General features: G+C 42.7%; 1 protein-coding gene across 1 annotated transcript in view; it reads right to left on the reverse strand.

The window, feature by feature from the left end:
* Positions 1-3,300: 3,300 nt before the first annotated feature.
* LOC132399127 (cytoplasmic phosphatidylinositol transfer protein 1-like) overlaps positions 3,301-20,105 on the reverse strand; it is a 236,514-nt gene continuing 219,709 nt past the window's right edge. Inside the window, exon 10 of the mRNA XM_059979139.1 lies at positions 3,301-8,897. Within this exon, the coding sequence (XP_059835122.1) occupies positions 8,632-8,897 (266 nt within the window). The 3' untranslated portion in view covers positions 3,301-8,631. The remainder of the gene's footprint in view (positions 8,898-20,105) is intronic.

Genomic DNA, 20,105 nt, shown 5'->3' on the forward strand with positions numbered 1-20,105 from the left:
TCTTTGGAAAGATGAAGGATGAGAGTTGACCTGACAAGCACAACACACCACAAAATGCTGGAGGAACTCAACAGTTCAGGCAGCATCTATGAAGAGGAATGAAGAGTGGACATTTCAGGCCAAGACTCTTCATCAAGAATGTGTTTATGACTTGAAGTGAGGTGTATAAGAAGGAAAGAAGCATTGATAGAGTGAACAGTCAGTTGCAGCAATGACTAATACAAATGGGCATAACTTTTAAGGTGTTGAGCAGAAAGTATAGGGGGGGACGTCAGAGGCAGGAATTTTATACACAGAGTAGTAGGTGCGTGGAATGTGCTGGCAGGGTGGCTGTAGAGTCGGATACATTAAAAGACTCGTAGATAAGTAAATGGATGAAAGAAAGTTGGAGGGCTATGTGGAAAGGAAGGTTTGATTCATCATGGAGTAGGTTAAAGGGTTGACACAACATTGTGGATTAAAGGATCTGTACATTTGGTACTATGTTCCAAAATGAATGCTCTTATCCGAGAGCCTGTTGTTCATATTAATCATAAATAGGACAGTGCTTTCTCACGATATAATTATCTTTATAATAAGTCGAGCGTATACAAAATGCTATTGGGATTCAGCAGGTCAGGTAGCAACTATGGAACGGAAGGGTCCAAAATCTCAACCATTTATTCCTTTCCATAGATGCTGCATTTTGTACGTGTTAATCTGGATTTCGATCACCTTCAGAATCTCTTGTATTTATAATAAGAAGAGCGACTACTCCTGGGCAGCCTAATGATAATCAATTTGCCCTGGACACGTTGTAAGTAGGAAATGACAGAGAAGCTTCAATACTTAAACATCCAAAATTAAGGGAAATGTGAACAGATGACTCACTTTAATTAAAAGTAGATCTAGAAGGTTTTCGAAAGATGTAATAAGATCAGATCATTTGGTTCATTAAGCCTGGCTTTTCAAATTATCAAGGACAATTTCCCCTAATGACAGAATAATTAATTTACGATTTGATGGGCTCAATTTTGCAGCCAGAGGGATTCCTGTTTATTGAGATTACAGATCTCCTTGTCAGCTTTTGCATAGCAACCAGCATATCCTCGAGCTCTCGACATAGTATGTAATCCTCAGTGTGTGGAAGGCGAGCATGAACAAGCTGAGTGACAGTCACCTTAACCAATCAGGTTGAAGAATGTCAACTGTCCGAATCAGATACTGTAGACTTTTTTTTTAAAATTCTGGCATACACTTGATTATTTAATTCAATATAAATCATGCAGAGAAAGTAAAATCGACTGAAAGAAAGCTAATGGTGAAGCAAAACAAAAACGTTTATTAAAAACTGAAGGAGGAAGACTTAAAATTGGTGAGAGTTAATTTCAGTTCTAGAGGGATTGTTTGGCAGCAGTTAAGACTTGGTACTAAAAAATTGAATTGTCAGGCACAGGATTTTTCTGGCTTGTTTATTGGATAAATGTAGCACTTGTCTGCTGTTGCATGTGTCCCTGTGTTAAGTACCTCACAGAGGTACTGTTAGAATGGGGCTTAGAAAGAGGTTGCACAGTCAATGGACATCATCACACCCAAGTAACTACACAATTATGGATGGCAGAAAAGTGGTTTATTCCACAATGACGCTGAGCCATTGTTCTTCACCAAAATCCAAATATCATGGACGTAAATTATAGGCACACATTTTTTGTGGAATTCATTGGCCACATCAAAAAGAGATGGTACAAGCTGCCTTCCTGTGGAGAAAGAGCTCACTATGTGCTGTTAAATTGGGAGTTCAAAGACATGAATTGCAGTAAGAGCCGTAAGTGTGATTGGTTCCTGTAATCCAAACTCCAGGTCATGCATTGAACCTACCAATGGTCTCATGGCTGGCTCTGTTTACCAAGCTAAGACAGATTATATCTAAGATCAAGTGCTTCTGGAACCATAGATCAGCACCGTCTGAAATACATTTGCCCACTGCTGTTTGTATTGACATTGCATGTGTATTATGCTTTGGTTCTGAAACTCTGTAATTCAGTAAGGACCCATTCCAATATAAAGATGCTGAAGGAACTCGGTGGTTGAGGCAGCACCTATGGAGGGAAATAATCGCTTGATGTTTCGGGTCGAGCCTCTTCAGCTGTACTGAAAGAAAGAGGGGAGATGACCAGTGTGAAAAGGTGGAGGGAAGGTGTGGTGAAAGAGCTAGCAGGCAGTAAGTGAATCCACGTGAAGATAGGTGATTGGCAGATGGGGGAGGAGGGAGTGGGAGATGGTAGGCAGAAGAGACAAAGGACTGATGAGGATAGAATCTGATAGAAAGGGAGGTGGAGTGTGGATTAAAGGGAAGGCAGCTGGGAGTGGAACAAGTGGGAGGAGTATATTGGTGATGGAGGCTAGGTATATCAGGAGATGAGAGAAAAGAGGCAGGGGAGCCAGTGAATTCAATGGTCATGCCACTGGGGTTGTAAATTACCCCATGCTTAATATATATGACACAGGATCAAGTCTTACCTCATTAATTTTCAACCCTAACACACGACTGTCATTCAGTCCTTTATGAATAGATCTAAATGATTGCAGTATTTCTTTTGACTGGAGAGTTGCTTTATATATACAGCAGGAGCTAGCATCACTTCTAATATTTAATCTTTGGACTATAGAAATGATGCACAAAGCCCTGGTGAGCCACTTGCTCTCTACAGGTGGGGTTTGTTAATGTCTGAATCTTCATTATGTTTCTACCTATTTCTTTGTTCACCAGCTGTGGGTGTCAGGGGAATCTGGTGTCCATTCCTCAGGAGCTTTGTGAAAGTGTTGGTAAACCTTCTTAAAATACCAGAGTAACACACACGAACTGCTGGACGAACTCAGTTAGTTAGGAGGCATCTATTGCGAGGAATAGAATGTCAACATTTCAGGCCGAGACCCTTAAAATCCCTGTAAAACTCACCTAATGGCACCCACATTGGCACAAGGCAAAAAGTTTCATGATTTTGGCCCACTGACAATGTTTCACTAAAAGACCATTTAGAATCAGAATCAGGTTTAATATCACCAGCATATGTTATGAAATCTGTTGTTTTTGCAACAGCTGTACAATGCAATACATAATAATAAAAAACTGACTACAGTAAATAGTTAAATTAAGTAAGTAGTGCAAAAATAGTAGTGAGTAGTCATGGGTTCAATATCCATTCGGATATCTGATGGCAAATGAGCGGGTTTCGAAAATAACCTTGTGCCTTGTATTTTTAAGTATTGTTCAGCACTGAATATTCTTAACTATTGCTCCAATAAAATGTCTTTCACCAGTTTACTGTTTTATATACCTTTTATTATTCAAAAGTGTAACTACACAATAGTTTTAATGAATATAAGCAAATCCCTTACTCTTCGGTACACTCATGAAGCCTAACTATAACTTAATCCCTAAAGTTCAAATCCCAGAACCATTAATATGTAGCAATATATTCATATACCACCATGGACAACAACTATTACGTATGAAGCTAAGACTTTCTCTTTACTTTCAGTATTATCAATGCATTAAACTAAAATTATACATCTTCTGTACTATTTACAGCTACTGCAATTGACACTCATATGAAGGCCATTCACAACTGGTTGCATTATATTTCCTTATATACACATTGTTAACTCAGCCTTGCATGGTGATTTCAATGGGTTATGCAGCCCCCGTGCAGAAGGTAGCAAGTGTGCATGGTGTCATCATTTGTACAATCTGTCCCGTGTAGAAATAGCACAGCTGCATTTCAAGATGAGTCATTCCAAATCAACAGCACTCACTAGAACATGGAGATACGGTCCAGGACCAAATAAAAAATAACCCTGGTTGCCATAGCATTTCCCTCAAGTCAGATTGAACCAGGTAAGAGAATCATTGGAATGCTGCTACAGCTTTTGGCCACTGACAATAACTTAGTTCTGGTGGCTAACAATGATTTGGTCACACGGTCTTTCCGTTTGATTGCTTTTTTCATATCATCATCAGAAGCAACATTCTTGATTTGCATTTCCAGTGAAACATGGCAGTCAATCCAGAATTATGAAGCTTCTTTTAAGAAGCAAAGAATCGCTTTCATTCCCCTTGGGTTGCTCTCCAAAAGGCAGTATAATGTCCTGTTCCTAGCTTTATCAGCACTGCCATGTGGTCTACAGAAATGCCCCAGACTGGTGACCGTCTCATTCACCTTTCCTAAACATCAGAGGTCTTCAGCATCTGGGCACTTCCCCACAGTGAAGTGAGGAATCACCTATGTGGGCAAATCCAAATGAACTATTTCTCACAAAAGCACAGAAAACCAGACAAGTGAAGGCTGCAGTGAAACTAATGGTAACTTTAGTCAAACTCCTTGATGATGAGGCGGGAGAATTTACTGACAACCTACGAGTGAAATCAGAATGGTTTACTGGAGACTGTCTGCGTCTTCATATTGAATGCAGTTACAGCTTTAGATTTACCCTTAGCTTTATCTGTCACACGTACATCGGAACATACAGTGAAAAGCATCTTTTACATGAACGTCTGATGATGTGCTGGGGCAGCCTGCATGTGTCACCATACTCCTGCACTAATGTACCATGTCCCCAACTTACTAACCCTGACTCGGACGCTTTTGGACCGTGGGAGGAAATTGGAGCAACCGGAGGAAACCCTCACGGTCATGGTGAGAAAATACAAACTCTTTCCAGGCAGCAGCAGGAATTGAATCTCCTGATCATTGATGCTGCAGTGGTGTTGCACTAACATCTATTCTACCGTGCTGTTACTCCTTTGGAAATAAGATGACTGAAGGCCTTTGAACCAGAAAGGGATGTTGGAGAGTCTGGTAAAGTCAGGAAGAGTGGAGAAACCCATCCCTATCAGTTGATGCCCACACTGATATACTATGACACAAGAAAAACATTGAAAGGGATGTCATGAAGGATGATATGACTGAAAGCACCAGTGTCTAGCACACCTGCATTGCAATGACGCATGTGGTATCACCTCTGTTTAATAAGAATGAGCTCAATCCAAGGACTCAGAAACCAATGCCTGACTTGCTCTGATTTTTTCTTTACTTCTAAAAGGGGTGAACAGCACTAAATTCCACCCATGTAACCAATGAATCTACTAACCCACACCATCACAGGAAGAACGTCCTTACAGTGGTGGAATTGAACCCAGGTCGCTGGCGCGGTATAGGCATTTGGAGATGTGCCAGGATTCTGCCTGAGAGCACGTCTTACGAGGATGGGGTGATGGAGCCAGGGCTATTCTCTTTGGAGAATGTACCCGATGAGAGGTATGTACCTGACGATAAGAAGCATAGATCGAGTGGACGGCCAGAGACATTTTCCCAGGCAAAAAATAGTTAATATGAGGGGGCATAATTTTAAGGTGATTGGAGAAAAGTATGGTGGGGAATGCCAGGAGGTAAGTGGCAGGTGCATGAAATGTGCTGCCAGGGTTGGTGGTAGAAGTAGCTATGTTAAGGAAATTAAAGAAATTCTAACTAGGCACAAGGATGATAGAAAAATCGAGGCCTGTTGGAGAGGAAACGGTTAGATTGACCTTAAAGTAGGTTAACAGATTGGCACAACATTGTGGGCTGAATGGCCAGCACTGTGCTGTAATGTTCAATGTCCTATGTTACTCTACCATGCCACCCTATTTTTGGAACCATCCTGGTCAAAGAGTGAAACTCAAGTATAATGTCAAGCCCAGTCCATACTTCATACTGATGAGCTACACAGCAAAGGGTCGCTCAATTGTATAAGATGATGAGAGACATTGTTTGTGTGGATAGTCAGAGGTTTTTTCCAAGGGCTGAAATGGCTAACACGAGAGGGCACAGTTTTAAGGTGCTTGGAATGGGCTGCTGGCGATGGTGGTGAAGGTGGATACGATAGAGTCCTTTAAGAGACTCCTGGACGGAGCTTAGAAAAATAGAGGATTATGGGTAACCCTAGGTAATGTCTAAAGTAAGTACATGTTCGGCACAGCTTTGTGGGCTGAAGGGTCTGTATTGTGCTCTAGGTTTTCTGTGTTTCTATGTTAGCTCAGTTAGGTTTACCACTCATTCACAAATGTTGACTTTACTGGAAATGTCAGCATTTATTGTCCATCCATTACTGATGATGCAGTTCAGAGTCATAGACACTGGTGGGTCTAGAGTCTCATACAGGACCAATTTGTTAATGATGCCAAGTTTCTTTGCTCCACAGTGAATCAAATAGTTTTTTTTACAAGCCAGCACTTCATAGCTACTGGTGTTTAAACCAGCTTTAACTGGAGATTTACTTAAGTACATAGATTTATGTTTCCCAGCTTTCCTGGTGGGATTTAAACTCATGTTTCTGGAACAAAGGCCTAGAGCTATGACTGTCAGTTGGGTAACTTACTGCTACACAAACACATCCTTCCTTAATTTGTTAAAGTTATATGTTAATTGTCAGTCCTGAGGTGATCAATATGTCAGTTTGCACAGTGGCATTATTAATTCATGTGAAATAAAGTATGCTGGGGGGTCATTGTCAAGTCACAAAGAATGCAATTAAAAATGCAGTTTGCTGTTCCTATACAACAGGGGTCCCTAAACCTTTTCATGCCAGTAAGCAAGTGGATCTTGGAGCCCAGGTTGGGGACCCCTGCTTTAAAACAGTTTGGATGGCAGCTTATCAAACCCAGTGGCAAAATAAATAAGGTAGACGATATTTAAAAAATTTGAGAACTTTCAAGTTAAGTCATGATGAGGAGTGACCGCCTGTCCTCACAGAATGGGAAGTATTGAAATGACCCTTGCTAAGAGGTTGATGGGAAATCACCACACTCACTCCACAGTTCTGAAAAGACAAAATGACCAGATAAATTAAGGCCATATAAATACAGAAAAAATCTTGAGAAGGTAGTATGTCCAGCCTTCTGGAGCTGCTGCATTCTGAAGGTATGCTCTGAGAGTGGTTTTGGCAGGGCTTACATCCAGAATCAATGAAGGAATAGTACCTGTTCAAACCTGGATGGCATGTGACTTGGAGGGTAAACTGGAGGTGGTGGTCTTCTCATACACCAGTAGCCCTCGTCCTCCAAGGTAGCAGAGGTCACAGGGTTCAGAAGACACTGTTGAGGTTATCCTGCTGGAGGTCATCCCATGAATTATACCATCCCTCAATGGGGAAACTTTGATGGTGTGAGGAAATTGGTTTTAGCTGGTCGACGCCTAAATTAGATATTAAAAGCTTTCAAGTTCTACACAGTGGGAATTCTGGAAGTCCGGGAAAAGATGGGTTATGGTGAAGGAATGAATCTTTATTTGAACACAGCTGTAGTTTGGAAGGAAGAATTACATAGGGTTATACAGGAGAGGGTGTTGGATTTGGAGGTAGGACAAACAGAAATTGTTAGATTGACCCCTTCAGCTGCTGGGACATTATTCAAGCTTTTTGTATAGACCTCTTGAAGGAGAGAATACGTGTCCCAAGAACGAAACTTGCTGGAAGCTTCAGCAATGTATGCAGCAGCTTCACTTGTGAGTCCTCTGAAAACATTCAGTGCCTAATGTAGGAAAAACACATTTTCGCTGCACCTCACTTCCGAACGCCAAGTTGGGATGATACTTACCCCATTTAAACAAGTCCTTATCTATTCTACCTTATGCTCACAAGCTACTTGAACTTGTTTGACTTTGGTTCACTTCACCCCTCTTCCTTTTTTTCAGTAATGACAGTTACACTCAGTGACCATTTTATTAGGTACACCTGTACACTTGTATGTTAATTCAAATATCTGATCAGACAATCATGTGGCAGCAACTCAATGCATAAAAACATGCAGACATGGTCATGAGGTTCAATTGTTTTTTTTTAGACCAAACAACAAAATGGGAAGAAATGTGATCTAAGTTACTTTGACCATGGAATGATTGTTGGTGCCAGATGGGGTGGTTTGAGTATCTCAGGAACTGCTGATTTCCTACGATTTTCATGCACAACAGTCTCTAGTTTACAGAGAGTGGTGCAAACAACAACAAAAAAAAGATCCAGGGAGAGGAAGTTCTGTGGGCAAAAATGCCTTGTTAATGAAGAGAGGCCAGCGGAGAATGGACAGACTGGTTCAAGCTGACTGGAAGATGACAGACAATAGGGGTGTGCAGAAGGACATCTCTGAATGCACAACCTGTCGAACTTTGAAGTGTGTTGGCTACATCAGCCAAAGACCACACTGGCTTTCACTCCTGAACCTAATAAAGTGACCATTGAGTGTAGATTAAAGCCTTTGTAAATACAATATGTCACAGAAGTGCTTTAATATGACCGTGCACACTATCAGTCATGCTAACACTAAGTCCTGAGTCAGCCTAGAAGTCCTAAAAAGGAATTTAAAGAAAATTTAGTAAAATACAGCAATACCATTAAACACAGCTTTATCCCAATCCCTATCACAAATTAAGAATGCTAATCTTATGGCCAGTCAGTATTAATGCAAGCTTGCTGTTGTAAAGATCATAGCACAGTATCTTTACAGGCTAAAGCTTTAAAGAATCCCTTAACAGATGGCTTTTTTTTTCAGTTAAGTAGCATTAAATAAATTCAACAACCGAAATGTCACAAAGAGTGTTGCCGCTGGCTACAGAGCAGGCTTTACTTGTTCGCCGATCGCTCTCGTAGCTCGGGCAAGGTCAGCATTTCTGGGGCGGACTTCTTCCGTGGTCTGTCCTTTGGCACGCTGAGGAAGTCTGGTGGGTCGCCGCTCAGCGGTGTGGAGGGTGCACTGGCAGGGGCGCTGCGTGTGGCTGGGGGCTGGGCAGCCTCACTGATGGAGATGGTGGGGGCCAAAATTCCAATCTTCTCATTTGTAGCTTCCTGAGTTTGTTTCTCGTATTCGCGAACTTCGTCCATCGTCATATCTGCAAAGAAAACCAGGTAGAGGAGGCAGAAAGAGAACAGGTGAGCCTATTGGAACAGTGGTACCTCTCAGAATCAGCAACAGCCGCAGTCCATCACCCTGGGAAACCAACAAGTGTATGACTGTTCAGCAAAAAAGAAAAGCACTATCTTTTCGTGATTCTTTCACCTCCTAATCAGCAGTTAACTTTGCAAGATTGCTGCTTGTGCATAATTCAGTGATAGGCTTCCAATATTAAGCGGACATTTCTCCAAAATAGAAAAAAGCACTTAGCAAATCTCTGCTTACCCTTAATGACTTAATGGTCAGTAAACCAATGAGAAAAAGATTGGAACATTAATACGTGAGTCAAAAGGTACTAGAACAGGGGTTCCCAACCTGGGGTCCATGGACTCTTTGCTTAATGGTACTGGTCCATGGCAGTAAAAAGGTTGGGATCCCTGTCCTAGAGTATGCCTCACACCAGAGATATGGGCACATGTTGCAGTCTGACACCCCTATTATTAAAGAGAGGGAGTGCTGCATTCTCATGTCTTTCCACTGAATGCAGCACTTCATGCAAAAGCCTGCTATTCCCAGTGTCCTGCTCAATACCAGCACCAATGAAGACAAGTATTCACAAGATTGATATTTTTTTGTGGGAGCTTGTTGTGCCCAAATTGTCTGTCAGGGTTCCTACAGTAGGCCACACTTCACAGAAACTGTAACCCATCAGATCTGAGACACTTTGTACACAGATGCTGCCTGATCAGACGATTGTTTCAGCTTTATCTATTTTTAAGATTTCCAGCATTGGCCTATTTTTTTAACCTTCAAAAACAGTACCCAGACAGTGGTCACAGAGGCTGTCATATGAGCATATATTCTTATAAAGTCACCCATGAGACAAACGTATCTTGAAGTTCATCATTACTCAGTGGGACTGAACTGGTGCTCTGAAATTCAGTTTCCATTGACTTCAAGGTAGACAGCTCTGGAGATTTGTGGGAAAAACACGAGGACCAACAATGGCATAAGGCAATTTGCAGGCTTAGTTGAACAGAGTAAAGGATCCTAGTTTTGTGAATTGACTGGAGAAGCTGGCTTTCGTCTCTTTGAAACTGAGGGAGTTGTGGGGGTGTGGGGACCTGACAGAGGCATTCAGAGCAAAAAGCTTTTAGGCAGATCAACTGGTACTCCTGCTCTGAAGTTTGGTTTCCATTAACTTCAAGGCAGATAGCTCTGGAACTTCATGGGATAAGCATGGGGACCAACAAAGGCATAAGGAAATTTGTAGATCTAATTGAACAGAGTTTTGTGAATTGGCTGAAGTGGTTGGCTTTGGTCTCCTTGAAAACAATGTTCCCTTATTTTGCTAATAGCACACAAAGGAATTGAAACTGCATACAGAAGGTTATCACCCTCTACCTCATTGGCATGTTAAATAAATTTCAATATAGTATATAACCACATTTCCTTTTCCAGTTTCTGACGTGGATGGTGTTGACGCATGCAGTCTGCGATGATTTGTCTGCAGAATTTAGAATTGGCTGATTTATGCTGTTTTTAATTAAGAAATTATTCTGTGTGCACATGTTGTTCTCACTGGGCAAAAAAATTGCACAGCACAAGATTTTTGTGCACACTGGTCATAGGGAACATTGCCTGAACTGGGAGAGTTGGGGGGGGGGGGGTGAGATCCGACAGCTATTCACAACAATACTCTTCGAGACAGATCAGGTAGAAATGAACTCTCTTCACTGGAAGAAGTGGATGAAGCATGGAGACGATTAGCAAAAATGACAAGAGGAAGAAATAAGAGAGTGATTGTAACGTGCAAAACATCATCAGTGGGGGAGGGGGGAGTCATGGATGCAGATGTATATGGATTCTTGAAAAAGGAATGGACCTGGGATGAAATAAATTGCCAGGCTGTGGGGAGGCGTTTGGCAAGTGGGACCAGATGAATAAATCTTGCACACATCCACTCTAGACTCAATGAGCTGCATGGTCTTCTTTATCTCACAATTAGCATTAGTTGTCCCAAGTGCATCAAAACATATAGTGAAAGGTGTCACTTGTGCCATAAACCAACGCAGTCCGACATGTAACATTCATACTGGGGACTCTGTACATAGACAGTTCCCCAACTGCTTTCTAATCATCAGTTTTCAGACGTTGAAAGAGCTTTGCTGAATCCACCTTGGTTGCATTGCGGATAGCATCTCTGAAAAATCAATGGAGCTACGCAGCCTCGGTTTAATGCATTTTATCCATCACAGTTGCCGACAAGAGGACGTTATTAAATACTTACTCACAGCAGTCATCCACTCACCCAGAGGCGTGCTGTTGGTTAGTGGAGCACATATATTGCTCCACTTTCTGTCTGCTTTCTAATTTTACTTTATATAGCTCTTTAAATAGTGATAGCGCACAATTATTACTTTTATTGCCCCATTGTTCAGGATAAAATACCTATGGACTAAACTCCACCTGCACAATTGGATGGATCAACTGCTTTGAGTGTCAAAAACTTCCTGATAGCAACCTCTGCCCCATCAGAAGCAGCACAGGCTCTGGTGATGTATCTCCGGACAATTTGTGGCCAAGCTTCTACCCAGGAGGTCCAGAACAGAGATTAAGGATGGGTGACCCAAGCCATCAGGCTGATCAATATCTTCACCCATTAACCCACCCCCATTACCACCACTTACCATTTCATGTCAGAGTCACTTTGTGTGCAGACGCTCCTATACCAGGCGTCACCTTAAATACATGTGGTCAGTCTATGTATATAAGCTAATCAGGTTCAAGTTCAAGTTTATTGTCATTGAACTGTATACATGTATACCACCAAATGGAACAATATTCCTCTGGACCAAGGAGCAACACAGTACATATAAGACCATAAGATATAGGAGCAGAATTAGGCCATTTGGCCCATCAGGTCTTCTCCACCATTTCATCATGACCATAAGACTATAAGATATAGGAGCAGAATTAGGCCATTTGGAACATCGAGTCTGCTCCGCCATTTCATCATGCCTGATCCGATTTTCTTCTCAGCTCCAATCTCCTGCCTTCTCCCTGTCTCCCTTCATGCCCTGACCAATCAAGAATCTATCAACCTCTGCCTTAAATATACATGAAGACTTGGCCTCCACAGCTGCCTGTGACAAAGAATTCCACAAATTCATCACTCTCTGCTAAAGGAATTCCTCCTCATCTCCATTCTAAAAGGACACCCTCTACTCTGAGGCTGTGTCCTCCGGTCTTAGACTCTCCCACCATAGGAAAAATCTTCTCCACATCCACTCTTACCAAGACTGTTCACCATTCAGCAGGTTTCAATGAGGTCACCCCTCAATCTTCTGAATTCTAGTGAATACTGGCCCAGAGCCATCAAATGCTTTTTACAATGACAAGCCATTCAATCCTGGAATTATTTTTGTGAACCTCCTTCGAACACTCTCCAAATTCAGCAAATCCTTTCTCAGATAAGGGGCCCAAAACTGCTCACAGTACTCCAAGTGAGGCCTCACCAGTGCTTATTAAAGTCTCAACATTACATCCTTGCTTTTCTATTCTTGTGCTCATGAAATGAGTGCTAACATTGCATTTGCCTTCCTCGCCACAGACTCAACCAGCAAAGTAACTTTCAGAGTATCCTGCACAAGGACTCCCAAATCCCATGACCGATCCATTTCCCTCTTAGTCCCAATCTCCTGCCTTCTCCCTGTTACCCTTCATGCCCTGACCAATCAAGAATCTATCAACCTCACACACAACAAATGTAATATTATCACAAATAAATTAACAAATAAGTATAAGTTATTATACTGCATTAACAGTCATTTTGTTCTCCTTCACACTTGTCTGTAAAGAATGGCGATAAACAATCATGACTCTAGAATCTCAACTAAACTGAATTTAATAGATGACCTTGGAGTCAAATAAATCACAACTGGTATGTTATACCTCACCCAAAATTTGAAACTTACAGAATATTTGCTTTTATCATTACAAAGCAAGCAGGACAATATTATACTCATGTCGTATCTCATGTGGTCTGTACATACCAGCTATGTGGTGAAAAAGGCACAACAGCACCTCTTTCACCCCAGACAGTTGAAGAAGTTTGGTGTGGGCCCCCAAATCCTAAGAACTTTCTACAGGGGCACAATTAAGAGCATCCTTATTGGCTGCATCACTGCCTAGTATGGGAACTGTACTTCCTTCAATCACAGGACTCTGCAGAGAGTGGTGCAGACAGCCCGGCACATCTGTAGATGTGAACTTCCCCACTATTCGGGACGTTTACAAAGACAGGTGTGTAAAAATGGCCCAAAGGCTCATTGGGGACCCGAGTCACCCCAAGCACAAGCTGTCCCAGCTGCTACCAGCCAGGAAACGGTACCGCAGCGTAAAAGCCAGGACCACAGGCCCTGGGACAGCTTCTTCCACCAGGCTGCCAGACTGCTTAATTCATGCTGACACAACTGCATTTCTGTGGTACACTGACTGTCCAGTTGTACGTACTATTTATTACAAATTACTACAAATTGCACATCACACATTTAGATGGAGACGTATCGTAAAGATTTGTACTCCTCACATATGTGAAGGATGTAAGAAATAAAGTCAATTCAACTGAATTCAAAGGTCCATTGCAGATTGTTCTACACATCAATGTGCCATTGATTCATATGGCATGGAATTAGGCTGTTCGGCCCACCAAACCCATGCTAACCAGCAAGCACCTATTTAGACTATGTCCAGATGAAGGGTCTCAGCCCGGAATGTCGACTGTTTACTCCCATCCACAGATGCTGCCTGACCTGCTGAGTTCCTCCAGCACTATTTAGACTAAACTCACTTCTTATTCTTGGTGCTTTTTTACCAGCTCACCCAGGTCCAAGCAGTTTCAAGCCCCATATCTAAGAAAGCATGTGCTGCCATTGGAGAGGGTTGAGAGATGGCTTATGAAAATGATCTCAGGGTTATTACCTGATTGCTGAAATTTCCACTGGGCCAGTTTAAAATGGATTGAGAATCTTCACCTGCTGTTCTTACGTACCAGTACCTTGCTGGGTCTCGATACTCTGGCAAGGATTGATCCTCAAGGCTGATGACATCTGCTTGGAGTCTGCAAGTTTTCCCTGAGATTGTGCGGGTTTCCACACCCCAAAGATATGCTGGCTTTTCGATTAACTAGCAGCTGTAAATTGTACCCTGGTGTAGCCGGGAGGCAGATTCATGGCTACCATGGTGAGCATTCTGACAGGCTGCATCACCACCTGGTATGGGGGGGGGGGGGGTGGTTCTACTACTCTGGATTAAAAGCTACAGAGTGTTGTAAAATTAGACAGCTCCACCTTGAATACAAGCCTCCATAGTTTCCAAGACATCTTCAAGGAGCAGTGGCTCTGAAAGGCAGCAACCATTATCAAAGACCCCCATCACCAAGGACCTGCCTTCTTCTCATTGTTACCATCAGGAAGGAGGTACAGAAGCCTGAAGGCACACACTCAGCAGTTCAAGAACAGCTTCTTCCCCTCTGCCATCCAATTTCTAAATGGACATTGAGCACATGAACTCTATCTCACTTTTTAACAAACATATTTTCCATTTTCACTATTTTAAATTTAACTATTTAATATACATAAATATACTTAGTGCAATTGATTTATTAATCATATAACAATTACAGCACGGAAACAGGCCACCTCGGCCCTTCTAGTCCGTGCCGAACGCTTACTCTCATCTAGTCTCACTGACTTGCACTCAGCCCATAACCCTCCATTCCTTTCCTGTCCATATACCTATCCAATTTTACTTTAAATGACAATACCAAACCTGTCTCTACCACTTCTACTGGAAGCTCATTCCACACAGCTACCACTCTCTCAGTAAAGAAATTCCCCCTTGTGTTACCCTTAAACTTTTGCCCCCTAACTCTCAACTTATTTATCAATTTATGTTTTTATTTTTCCTATATTCTCATGTATTGCATTGTACTGCTGTCGTTAAGTTTACATATTTCATGACATATGCCGATGATATTAAATCTGATTCTGATGTAAGGGAGAAAAGGAAGGGGAAGCAGGATTGTTATGAAAGCTGGCACAGTCTCAGCAGGCTGAATGGCCTCTTTCCCCTTCATATGATATTAAATCATAGAGAGAAAAAAAATCACCATTTCAACTACACCACACACTCCCTTAAGTTTCTGCCTGGCAAGAGCAGTTAAAATCAGAAATGTAATGACCGACAGCTTAAGTGTTTCCTCCTGCGGCATTAATGTATATAATGCAGTTGCTACAATTAGATAACGGGTCTGATTCCTGTGGAGATTGATAGCATACAATGCAGGGGTTATTTCTGTAGCCCCAGGGAGGAATGTAAAATAATGTACTGGCAGGGATTAAATGTAACTGTTTGTGCTATCTGCTCTTGATGAGGCTGCTTCTCTTCCACAGCTCATGCTTCCAAGGCATAACTTTGTGCGGAGATAAAATAAAAAAAATGTCAACAAGGCAAAATGAAAGTGTGTGCCAAAATTCAGAGGTAAGCTCCTCGGTCTAGTAAATATTTCAGTGTTCCTGAAGCCCAGCTGAGTTATTACCTACTCTGCAGGTATTAGAAGTGTTCACCCTCCCTCTGCTGACCAAGACATGTTATGACATTAATTTTATTTACTTATTGATGGGCTCTTCCAGCTCTTTGAGCCTAGCAATCCCCTACCTAATCACAGGACAATTTACAGTGACCAATTAGCCTACCAAACGGTATGTCTTTGGACTGTGGGAGGAAACCAGAGCACCCGGAGGAATCTCACATGGTCCCAGGCAGAATGTACAGAAATCCTTAAAGGCAGCAGCGGGAATTGAACCCAGCATACTGGTACTGTAAAGCGCTGTGCAAACCACTACACTACTGTGCCGCCCGAAACGTGTACCCGACACCCAGGGAAACACACAGAAAGTGCTGGAGGAACTCAGCAGGTCAGAGCTTCAGGCCGAGCCTCTTCATCAGGACTGGAGAAGAAGTGCACAGGAGCCAGGTAGGGGGAGGAGGAGAAACACTAACATGCACAAAACAGGTGAGAACAGGTAACAGCATAAAATTATTACTTTTGGGAGTTCCTCCCCACCACAGACGGATTCAATATTTATTAACGAAGCTGGTTAAATGCTAGAGCCATTTGCAAAAATGGAAAAATGGCTTCTGTGCCTCCTTTGTGACACCAGTACCTCTGCTTCGATGAGCATCCCAACACCTGAAGCTTGGCCTGGCGGGGATGGGGAAGGGCTTTGGGGTAGAAACTCATTCTATTGTGCATGTACTAACGCATAATGCGTGGTGACACGGTGGGACAAAAATTCGCTTTACACAATGAATTTTAGAGACCCGGGCTATCGAGTAATCGGGTGAGTTTAGGCATCAGCTGAACCGTAAGCTTACTAAATGGGAATGAAGTTGTGATGTCCATCCCCCATCCTGTAACATTTCCTGTTCTGTAATCCCCTTCGGCGGAGCTGAATACTGGAAACTGAGCTCAACTTGCATTAATTACTACACTGCATCAAGAGGGCAAATATTCCTTTACTTATGAAGCAGAACATGGATGAGCCGGGTAACTAGAGGCCTATGATAGGTCAGTGGTAGAAAAATTATTGAGAAAATTCTCTAGGATAGAAGTTTGTAAAGCCAGGGGGCTTATTAAAAATATCATAGCTTTGTGCATGGGTAATTCTGGTTCGCCAATTTAACTGTGCTTATTGAAAGGGTAAATAACAAGATTGATGAAGGCAGAGTGGTTCCCTGGAGCATAGGAGAATGAGGGGTGATTTGATAGGGGTGTATAAAATTATGACGGGTATAGATAGAGTGAATGCAAGCAGGCTTTTTCCACTGAGGCCGGGGAGAAAAGAACCAGAGGACATGGGTTAAGGGTGAAGGGGGAAAAGTTTAAAGGGAACATTGGGGGGGGGGGGCTTCTTCACGCAGAGAGTGGTAGGAGTGTGGAATGAGCTGCCAGATGAAGTGGTAAATGCGGACTCACTTCTAAGAAAAACTTGGACAGGTACATGGATGAGAGGGGCATGGAGAGATATGGTCCAGGTGCAGGTCAGTGGTACTAGGCGGAAAAATGGTTCAGCACAGCCAGGAAGGGTCAAAAGGCTCATTTCTTTGCTGTAATGTTCTATGGTTGAGGATGTCTACAGGGACTTTATTAAGCTATTTGATAAGGTAAACCAGTCCAGGAAGTAAAGGCATTTTGGACCCAAGACAATCAGGTTAACTAGATTCAAAATAGAAGTCAGAAGGTTGAGATAGAAGGAAGCCTTTTTCACTGGGTGTTTGTGACAGGTTGTGTACCACAGGGACTGCTGCCAGGACTCTTGATGTTTGTGACATTTGCTAATGACCAGAATGTGAATGTAGGATGAATGATTCATCATTTTTGTGAATGATGTGAAAATTCCTAGTCTTCTGGAAGGTCACTTAAGGGGATGGGAAGATCAGATGAAAGTTCAGAATGAAAGTTGGGCAAAGTATTGTCAGATAAAATTCAATCCTGTAAATATAAACTGAAGCATTTTAACAGTTAAATAGGTGCAGGCCATAGGGGTAGGCCATACAGTCTTGTTGATACTGCACCAACAGCCACCACTGGGCTATAAACATGCAGGAGAAGTGTGTGGTTAAGAACCTTGCTCAAGGACACACACGCTGCCTCGGCTGAGCCTTGAGCTAATGTCCTTCAATTCCCCAGCCCAAAGCCTTAACCACTTGGCCACGCGCGGCAGAGTAAATAGGGGTAGGCCACAGTAAATTCTGTTGCCGCACTAAAGGTGTTTGTGCTTGAGAGAGTGCAGCAGAGATTTACTTCGATGTTGTCTGGAACAAAGGACTTTTATTACGGAGGGAGATTGGAAGGGTGGGGTGTGATACCCCCAGAGTGAAGGGGGCTGAGGGGGTGAACCAGATTAAAGTACATAGGTTTAAGGGAGAGGAAGATTTAAAAGAGATTTGAGGGGTAGTTTTTTAAAAATATACACACTGCCAGATAGATCCTATCTGAGCACCACAATAGTGTAGCAGTCAGAGTTAGGAGGTCACTCCTGGTGCTGTCTGTAAGGTGCGTGTACGTTCTCTCCGTGACCACGTGGCTTTTCTCCGGCTGCTCTGGTACAATGATGTACTGGTGAGCAGGTTAATTGGCCATTGTAATTTGCTCTGCGATTAGGCTAGGGTTAAATAGGTGAGTTACTGGGCGGTGTGGCTCATTGGGCCGGAAGGGCCTGTTCCACGCCGTATCTCTAAAATAAATAAAGAATCACCGGCCCTAAGAGACAATTAGGCTGGTACTTGAATAGTGGGAAGATGAGATTGGTGCAGATGAACATAACGGTCGGCATGACATAGAACATAGAATAGTACATCACAGTACAGTCCCTTTGGCCCACAATGTTGTGCTGACCCTTAAACCCTGCCTCCCATATAACCCTTCACCTTAAATTCTTCCATATACCTGTCTAGTAGTCTCTTAAACTTCACTAGTGTATCTGTCTCCACCACTGACTCAGGCAGTGCATTCCACGCACCAACCACTCTCTGAGTGAAAAACCTTCCTCTAATATCCCCCTTGAACCTCCCTCCCCTTACCTTAAAGCCATGTCCTCTTGTACTGAGCAGTGGTGCCCTGGGGAAGAGGCGCTGGCTGTCCACTCTACCTATTTTTAATATCTTGTATGCCTCTATCATGTCTCCTCTCATCCTCCTTCTCTCCAAAGAGTAAAGCCCTAGCTCCCTTAATCTCTGATCATAATGCATACTCTCTAAACCAGGCAGCATCCTGGCAAATCTCCTCTGTACCCTTTCCAATGCTTCCACATCCTTCCTAAAGTGAGGAGTCCAGAACTGGACACAGTATTCCAAGTGTGGCCTAACCAGAGTTTTATAGAGCTGCATCATTACCTCGTGACTCTTAAACTCTATCCCTCGACTTATGAAAGCTAACACCTCATAAGCTTTCTTAACTACCCTATCTACCTGTGAGGCAACTTTCAGGGATCTGTGGACATGTAACCCCAGATCCCTCTGCTCCTCCACACTACCAAGTATCCTGCCATTTACTTTGTACTCTGCCCTGGAGTTTGTCCTTCCAAAGTGTACCACCTCACATTTCTCCGGGTTGAACACCTGCTGCTTCTCAGCCCACTTCTGCATCCTATCAACATCTCTCTGCAATCTTCGACAATCCTCTACACTATCCACAACACCACCAACCTTTGTGTCATCTGCAAACTTGCCAACCCACCCTTCTACCCCCACATCCAGGTCGTTAACTAAAATCACGAAAAGTAGAGGCCCCAGAACCAATCCTTGTGGGACACCACTAGTCACAACCCTCCGATCCAAATGTACTTTCCATGGTACACCCATGGTGTTTGCGTGCTCTGCAAGTCTGTGGCCCTAGAGCTTTTTATCTCAAACACTGGCTCTTTCTCTTTTTCCACGCGTGCCGCCCTGCTTCTGACACTCTCAGCTTTCCAGCAGCTGCAGTTCCTTGAAATTCACGTGCCATCCCTCTCCTGTCTTTTAGCAATGTCGTTTTAAGTGACAACATTCTTCAGGCAATTTTAATATCAGCTGATAAACACTGGCTGGTTATCACAACCTCCCAACCAAGTAAGGTAAAATTATCCCATTGATGTGGTAATATCAAGAATAGTTACAAGAGGATTTTTGATCCCTGGAACAAGCCACCATCTTAAGCAAAACAATGTATTCCTCTGTATGTTTTGATATACCTGGACAAATAAAGCTAATCGGTAATCTTTAAGCCTATAAGCCTATACCAGCTCTCAGTGCACTTCCATCAGTCTCATTCCCTTTAACCTATCCTCTCCCCTACGCATGTTAATAGCTCAACAATTCTCCTGGACCCCACCTCCTGGACGCCACAGCATGACTATGGTTCCCATTACAATGAGGAGTAATCTGAGTGTGGGTACAACTTAGTGGGGAATCCTAGTTCTTTGAATTGGGTGTGTTGGCATTTCCTGACGAATCTAGAGCAGGAAAAGAAAATTTAGAAATTCCAGATGCTGGAAAATCGGAATGGATTTGATTCTGAACAATCAATTATTTATTAATTTTAAATGTTCATGGTAACAGGCCCTTCTGGCCTAACTAGCTGGTGCTGCCCAATTATACCCAC

The sequence above is a fragment of the Hypanus sabinus genome, chromosome 9 (genome assembly GCF_030144855.1).
Source record: "Hypanus sabinus isolate sHypSab1 chromosome 9, sHypSab1.hap1, whole genome shotgun sequence".
Lineage (NCBI taxonomy): Eukaryota > Metazoa > Chordata > Chondrichthyes > Myliobatiformes > Dasyatidae > Hypanus > Hypanus sabinus.